Raw genomic sequence first — 8,425 nt, 5'->3', positions numbered from 1 at the left:
AGATTGCTATTTTTATTTAACAGGCGTTTTTATTTTTATGTGTATTGTCCTGTCATTCATGGGCGTACCGAGAGGGGGGCAAGGCCCAGAACCTGGGTACGCCCATGCTGTCATTCCTTCTTAATTCTCTTATTTTTTTCTATTGAATACACGCAAGTTTGTATTACGGGCTTTCATTTTGCTCATTTTTTTCATTAGAGGTACTTGCGGCTACTTTTAACAAGGCAACCCAACATTAATCCATTCTATACGTTCTAAAGATTATTTTAAAATATATTTGATCGAAAAAAACGATTCATGCAGAATTTTACGGTCGGATCTTAGGATTACATTTTTTATAACTTGGTTACGACAATGGTTATTTAAGATTTAGTTTATTAAAACCACCTAAGAACATCTTATGAATTATCGGTGAGATATATCTTAATATAACATCCATTTCCTACTGAATAATTATAAGAGATTATGTAGCATTTTAACAGCAGCTTTATATTTTATACAATGTCAAAAGCACTTACAGAGCCTTAAAGCAGCAAAAAAAATCAGTAATCATTTCTTATTCTTTTTTTGAGGGTTCCGTACCTAAAGGGTAAAAACGAGACCCTATTACTGAGACTTCGATGTCTGTCCGTCCGCGTCTGTCTGTATAGAATTCTTAAATTTTCTCAGATTGTGATCTGTTGCCGCTATAACAACAAATACTAAAAACCAAATAAAATTAATATTTAAGGAGGGCTCCCATACAACAAACGTGAGATTTTTGGCCTTTTTTGCTCTATATCAATAATGCCTACCTGTTGCCATGTTGCTTGAATTTTTCTCAAAGTCGTTAATTATATGTGTACTTTAATATTTAATAATAATATTAAAATAAAATAAAAAATTAAGGGGGGCTCCCATACAAAAAACAATTTTTGGCCTAATTTTGCTCCATAATGGTACAGAACCCTATGTGCGTATTTTTTCAAAAATAAATATTTTATTTGAATTTTTTTCAAATAACTAACAAAATGTTATGTTTAAGCAATAGAGACAAACACTTTGAATCACGAAAATGACGTCAAATAATAATTATTGTACAGTCCGTCAAGAAAGTGAAGAAATTAAAAAGTGGCAACATCGTAGTGTCATCCCTTTCAAATCAATCTAAGAAAAAAGGGATGACACTACAATGTTGCCACTTTTTAATTTCTTCACTTTCTTGACTGACTATAATTTGCAATTTTATAACCAAAAATACCTAAGTATATGTCAAAATGTTTATGCTCTGTAAATCTTTTGCAAACTGAGTTTAGCTATCGAAGATTCAATATCTTGCGAACAATTTTCAAATTAAAATAATATTTTCATATATATTCAGTATTAAGAAAACAGCTTTACATTACAAATGATAACAGGTATAAATAATCTTACACAAACTGAGGTAGAAGCAGCCCTATACTTTTAATTTCTTTGCAGGTCTAAGTGCGTAATTAATTGTCATTTGTCGTTTGTTTGCAGCTCGTCGAGGCTGCCTCCGTCCATTCCATTCGGCGTCCATCTTTTTTGCAAGCTCTAGGTCTTTTTGCTCCTGCTCAATCATCATTTCGATACGCAGTTGCTCTTGCACTATACATTTTACATCACAATTTTCCAAAGGACTAGACAAATTTTTCACAGCCGATTTAATTTTATTATTGTTCATAAACTCCTCCACCACCAAAGGACTACAAGCTTTGTTTGGCTTTCTCGTATCACTTCTTAGATATGGCTTCCTGTCTGAACATGCCTTTCTCTCCTTCCCTTTCTTTTTAGGTGTAACCTCATTATCTTTTGTTATGCTTCCCATAGATCTAGTACGTCTTAAGGAGTATTGAGATTTGTTATCTTTTAAATTAGGTATAACACCTCCTTTCTTAGATTTTGATTTTGGACTTAATTTAATGTTTTGCTGAAAAAAACATTTTAATATTAGTTACAAAGTATTGTTCAATTGTCATATAAAAATCCATCTTCATGGTGTAAAGTAGTTATCTATAATATAAAAATGAGTCGCTGAATGTGTTGCTAAGCGCAAAACTCGAGAACGGCTGAACGGATTGGGCTGATTTTATTCTTGAAATATTCATAGAAGTCCAGGGAAGGTTTTAAAGTGACATGAAGTTCACCCTGACAGCTATTATTTAATAAATATGAATATGTAGTACTGTAATAATGTCTTACCTCCTTGGGTTTCAAGATGTTAGGAGCTATAACAAATGCGGATGGAAGTTTGAGCTCTAATGACAATTTCCTTAAATTGTAGAGCTCTTCCAAGTACTGATCTCGAGTTGGTGTTATGACTTTAGGTGAAATGCTCTCATCGGGCTCCGGTCTTACGCTTGGTATTCGTAATGGTAAATCCTTATTACTGGCAAAGCTAAAAATATAATAATAAAATGAATTTTGAACACACAGCATACAAGCAACAGTCTGAAAATGTTGTATTACTCATTTACTCACTTATTATAAATGCGAAAGTGTGTCTGTCTGACTGTTGTTACCTCTTCATACTTATATGGCTGAACACATTCAGATAAAATTTGGTATGGAGATACTATGAGAAACAGACAGTGACAGTCGGATATAGTAAATACGGTTTCCACTCAATAAACTAACTTCTGGTCTCTGGACAATGGAGTTGCAGGTGTAAAATAGTATCCTAATATGTTCAATATTAATAATTTAATAAACGTTTTACCTTATAGGAGTGCTTCCTTCTATTGGTTTAAAATAACATAACTCTTGTTGCATTGAATCTACACTGTCAGTTTCAATGTTTTTCTTCTTTATTTTGTGGGCTTCTGCTATTCTTGTTTGAGGGAGAGGTAGGGAAACAAGTAGGGAAAGCAGACCATTCTTATTTCTTGAAGTGCTTAATTCATTTGACTTTTCTTTCTTATCTGTTACTTGTTCACCCTGAAAGTTATAATAGACTATAGAGCATATTTTTAATTACATAAGTATAAGCAATTTAAAGTAAAATTTTGTAAGTTTTTGAAAGAAATGCAATAAAATACTTTTCAAGAGTCCCTGATAGTTTATATATTCGAAAAAATATACAATATTGACTTTTTATCTTCTATAAGATATAATATACAATAATAGGAATGATGACAAGGTCTAAGATTAGCGAATTTTGTTAATAAAATAAAGAAATCACGGTAAAAAATAAGTGTTCCCAAAATTTCAGCTTGATAGCATTTGTATTTTTTTTTTGTTATGCGCCTTCAAAGTTGGATATTCAAGTCGAATTTTTTTTCAATTAAATTTCTTAATAGTTGTATATAATTCGATAACTTATGCAATTAAAAGCAACTTTTGTTATGAAAGCACTTTCATAAACGCAATATTTTATGTACCTGGCGAACAAAGTTGTCTCCCGATGCGTACAAACTACGAAAGACTGACGTCATACTTTCGTAGCACTTTGTATGGAGCATTTCAGGCAGGTCTTTTTTATGAGATATTTGAATTGTCATATCTTGGTGAATTTTTAAGCTATCAGAGTCATTCTTTCAACGATGTTTCTATTTTTTAAGTGTCTTTCAATTACCGATTAGAAAATAAATAGTCATCATGTCTATTATTGACTAATAAATTCTGCGGAATTTATTCAACTCACCTTTTTATTACCATTTTCTTTATTCCACACATTCATTTCTGTTCTTATGCTTTTTCCCACATAGTTTTTCAAGAGTTTACTGTAATTTGGCACCATCTCAGGAGAAACATTGTTATCTTTTATTTCTGTAGTTGTCTTAGCACTCTCTTCATCTGCTGACTGTGATCTGTAAAACATTTTAGAAATGCCTATTATATTCTCACACATACCTTGATTTATTTATCCTATGAACTGTAGTTCAGCATTTAATTTTAAACATTTTTTTTTATTCAATTTTTTTATGGAGCTTATAAATGCACTGGGCATCTATGCCAGCCTCATAGTATTATTCAAAATCAAAAATATTTGTTTCTAAAAGGTTAACAAAGTTAACACTTTTAGAATGTCTACATGAGGCCTACCACCGGTTTGGGAACTAGCCTGGCGAGAAGAATTAGCGTAATAAACTCGCACGGGGCTACCTTTTACCAAAAAGATGGAAAATTACAGAATAGCTTAAACTAATTTAGTTTTAAAATTAAACAACACAACCCTTCATTAACAATAAAATATGTAACCTGATTAAAGTACGGGCCTCTTGCGAAAGAGGCGACGCCAAAATAATATTAATTTGCCCTAAACAAATTTCCTGGGAACAACTGGCTTCTGAGATCACGATTTTGTCCACAATCCACCAATAAGTGAATTACGTCTTCTGCAACCCTACAGTGAATACAATGGGGGACTCTTTCTTTCCTATCATATAATATTTTAAACATTACACAGAAGAACAGAATGACGTCTGAGAGTATAATATGGTAATAATAGATGAAACAAATATACTCACATTGAAACAGAACATGAAGCTCCTAACTTAGTCAAGTAACTGTCAATTTTCATAGGCTTCAGCTTACATTTTTTAGAATCTTTTAATCTTTTGGGATCTGAGCTTGATTCCATAGGATCTATGTCATTCTCTTTTTGTATCTGTTTTGCCAGTAACTCATCTTGCTTTAATCTTTCCAAATATCTTTTATGAGCCTCCTCCTCTTCTTGGTGTAGTTTTCTACAATCAAAATAAATATTCTCATGTAAAATAGCTCAAAGACTAAAAAGTAACCACTTTAATGAGGAATTGGACATGTATCCCACCTTATAAGTTGTTGTGTTTCTAAAATTTGCTTTTCTTCAAGACGTAATCTTTCTTCTCTCAATCTTTTAAGTTCGGCTTCGTATTCTAGGCGAATTTCCCCAGGCTCACTTATACGAGGCAATGGTGTTTCTACAAAATTACAGAGAAATTATTATAAATTATAATAACCACTTATTAATCAACACAACAAACATTTAAAAATATTTTACCATTAGGCAAGTCTAACTCCTCTCCTCTAACCTTTTTATCTATATCATTTGAAAATTTAGTTTTAATGAAATTCCATAGTTGTTTATTCACTAAATTGTTTTGTTTTGTTGCTGTCCTCAGCCAAGAACCTATTCTTAGGCGACATAGAGGACAACACAAAGCGTTATTTTGGATACTTCCATGAAAGCAACGAAAACAGAAATCATGGTAACATGGCAACGTAACTGGCTCTATTAGAATTGACTGACAAATGCTGCAAATAATATCTTTAAGTTCTAAATTATCTAATTTTGTTAATTTATTTTCAATTTTGGACAGCCGCTTCTTTGACTTGGCCGCCATTTTTGATAGTATCAAGTATGACAGATGACTTTGACAAATGATAGATTTCTAATTTTTTCATCAGAACATTAGGCATTAGTTAAAAACAGAAATAGGGTGAACATGACTAGTGATTGGACAGTACTAGTCATTGGACAGAGCACAAAAACACTATATATTTGGGATGCTTATAAATTAGAATCTATTACAGTCTATCAAAAAAGTCATGAAATTAAAAAGTGGCAAAATCGTAGTGTCATCCCTTTTTTCTTAGATTGATTTGAAAGGGATGACACTACGATGTTGCCACTTTTTAATTTCATGACTTTTTTGACAGACTGTACGTTCCCTTGGGGCCCGCACGTGCCATTTGGTTAACCTGCTGCGTCTGATGTTCGATTGTGGCCTGGTTAGGCGTGGTACGGTCTGTTGCTCTTGGTTTCCCCCGCGTTCTGTCGCGGGAGTTTTTCCGTAAAACAGTATATACAGTCTGTCAAGAAAGTAAAGAAATTAAAAAGTGGCAACATCGTAGTGTCATTCCTTTCGAATCAATCTAAGAAAAGAGGGATGACACTACGATGTTGCCACTTTTTAATTTCTTGACTTTCTTGACAGACTATAAAAAATGGTATTTTCCCATGCAGAGGGGTATAGCCCCTGGACATGGTTTCCCACCCGGGGCCCCTTCGCAGGCCTTGGCGTGTGGGAAGTTACGACTAGAATCTATCTGTTTTTTCTTTTTAAAATCAGGCGTTCTTTTACTTTAAAAAACAGGCAGTTTTTAAAGCAACATTATTAATATATTATGGTGTTTTTGTGCTTTGTCCAATGGTACTGTCCAATCTACTGGTAATTTACCCTACAAAGAGAAAAAAAACACCTTTTGATCATAAAGTTAATATACCTAGCGGAATAGAGCAACAATCTCGAGCTGTCAAACGAAACCGAAATTGGTTTTCATCTGTGTGAATAATATGTGTACACTTACAAAAGCATGATTGAACATAAATTGTATGAGATTAAATTGTCAACGTGCGGCACGTGCCGACTGAACGTCAAAAAAGAGTGCTGCTGTCATGTATCACACGTCTCTTTTTACCACGCAGTGTTACTGATAGTGACATCTCTCTTGCGCAGGCCTTTGTTTCTCTATTCCGCTAGGTATATAAACTTTATGCTTTTGATACTGCGTTTCTCTTTCTTGACAAACTGTCTGTGTCAGTGTTGTTCTGACTTGGTTCTGGTCCAGGTTCTGGTGGTTCTGACCAAAGACCTTTAAGCCTCCCGCAGACAGGCGCGATATTATCGGTTGATAATATCGCTAGCGATATTGCGATTTTATCGTCCGATATTTCTTATACCACGGCCGCACATGCGTCTATCGTCACGAAGCTTCGTGAAATAAGACGATACACGCAGATCATGTGATCAGCCGTTATCAGCTATCGTCGCGAATATTCGTGCTGCGGCCTGCGTCTTCGTTATCGCACGGGTGGCTGTACATAAAAGGCAGGTATTACACGCATCAATATTATCACGATTCCTCATTCCATGATAATATTGATGGTGTAATAGACAGAACTGAGTGGAAAAGGCTGGAGGAGGCCTATGCCGAGAGGCACACTGACCTTCGAGACATCCTATAGCTTGAAGGCAGAATGAAAGCTATCATCATCATCATCACTTTGAGTCCCGGGACAGGACATAGGATACTTTTTGTCCCAGAAAAATGTACGGTTCTTGCGCGATCAATGAGTTTTGGCGCAACGGAGTTGTGGGCGTTTTCTAGTTTACTATACAATGTGTCCCGCCACCGGTGTCCGATCCTTTAATGTCGTGATCTATGGCATATTTTATCGACAAATTGGCCCTCAATTTTTTTTTCTCTCTCATGGTTGTAAAATGGCAGCCATTTTAGTTTTTCTCGGTCTTTCACACTAATCTGACCAGAACTGCTCTTGTAAATATCCTATGAAGATAAAAATGGTCTCATTTGATAGCTAAATTTGTGGACTACGCTTAAACAGGCAATATGTTATAAATTTCGAGGAATTAAACATAGAAAAATCCAAGTTTAAGAAAAAAAAAATTGTGTATTTTTTTTAATGGTTTTTTGTAAAAAATCTAGCACATTAAACTGGTTCTTTTTTATTTTTAAAAGATAGAGAAAGTTTTCATCTTCTAAAATTCTTTTACTTCAATGTTTTAAGTCAGATAGTTTAGAAGTTATAACGATTTTCTTATGATCAGGTGATCAGATTAGTATGAAGCCAGAGAAATTTTTTTTTTTCAAAAGTTGGAGAAAAAAATAATTTGAAAGCCAATTTATCACTAATATAAGCCATACATCATGAGTTCAAAATTTTTTTTCTCCAACTTTTAAAAAAAATTTTTCCTCTGGCTTCATACTAATCTGACCACCTCATCATAAGAAAATCGTTTTAACTTCTAAACTATCTGACTTAGAGCATTGAAGTAAAAGAATTTTAGAAGATCAAAACTTTCTCTATCTATTTAAAATAAAAAAAGAACCAGATTAATGTGCTAGATTTTCCACAAAAAGCCATTAATAAAAAATACACATTTTTTTGTTAAACTTGGGTTTTTCTATGTTTAATTCCACAAAATTTATAACATATTGCCTATGTAAGCGTAGTCCACAAATTCAGCTATCAAATGAGACCTTTTTTATCTTCATAGGATATTTCCATGTGAAGTACTGGTCAGATTAGTGTGAAAGCCCGAGAAAAATTAAAATTGCTGCCATTTTACAACCGTGAGAGAGAGAAAAAATTTTAGAGCCAATTTGTCGATATAATATGCCATGGATCATGATATTAAAGGATCGGACACCGGTGTCGGGACACATTGTATATTTATATTAAGTGTTTAGCAAGTTAGTTACTTAGTTTAGTCTTCTTTCTGAGAGATGCCGATCAAAGCCTTTTGCCGAATCTTCAACCACCTTATCTTCCGGGTACAGAATCTGGATAACCCTGGATGGATAACCGGCTAACCGGATATTTTTGGAATGTTGAAGTTATGGCAACATTTTAAGATATTTTTTTTTCTTCGCTTGAATCATTTTTCAATGCTACCAACATATAGGAAGTGGAAGC

The 8,425-nt window shown here is 33.8% G+C and overlaps 1 protein-coding gene across 1 annotated transcript; it reads right to left on the bottom strand.

The window, feature by feature from the left end:
• Nucleotides 1-1,419: 1,419 nt before the first annotated feature.
• Nucleotides 1,420-5,330, bottom strand: LOC121729666 (E3 ubiquitin-protein ligase RNF169-like). Its single transcript, XM_042118250.1, has 7 exons — nucleotides 4,985-5,330; nucleotides 4,775-4,904; nucleotides 4,470-4,688; nucleotides 3,644-3,809; nucleotides 2,720-2,937; nucleotides 2,203-2,398; nucleotides 1,420-1,930 (listed from the first exon to the last, which is right to left on the bottom strand). Exons 1-7 carry the CDS (start codon nucleotides 5,325-5,327, stop codon nucleotides 1,436-1,438), a joined length of 1,767 nt encoding a protein of 588 aa, XP_041974184.1. The 5' UTR covers nucleotides 5,328-5,330; the 3' UTR covers nucleotides 1,420-1,435.
• Nucleotides 5,331-8,425: the final 3,095 nt, after the last annotated feature.

Source organism: Aricia agestis, chromosome 8, assembly GCF_905147365.1.
Source record: "Aricia agestis chromosome 8, ilAriAges1.1, whole genome shotgun sequence".
Classification (NCBI taxonomy): Eukaryota; Metazoa; Arthropoda; class Insecta; order Lepidoptera; family Lycaenidae; genus Aricia; species Aricia agestis.
The sequence above is the reverse complement of the archived record's forward strand: the minus strand, read 5'-3'. Positions and strand labels throughout refer to the sequence as shown.

Bases quoted from the DNA above. Each gene is read 5' to 3' on its own strand.
- LOC121729666 (XM_042118250.1), bottom strand. From the start codon at position 5,327: ATGGCGGCCAAGTCAAAGAAGCGGCTGTCCAAAATTGAAAATAAATTA. The intron at 4,905-4,984 runs GTAAAATATTTT...GTAATTTTGTAG, and splicing joins GGAGTTAGACTTGCCTAATG to AAACACCATTGCCTCGTATA. The intron at 4,689-4,774 runs GTGGGATACATG...TTTTGATTGTAG, and splicing joins GAAACACAACAACTTATAAG to AAAACTACACCAAGAAGAGG.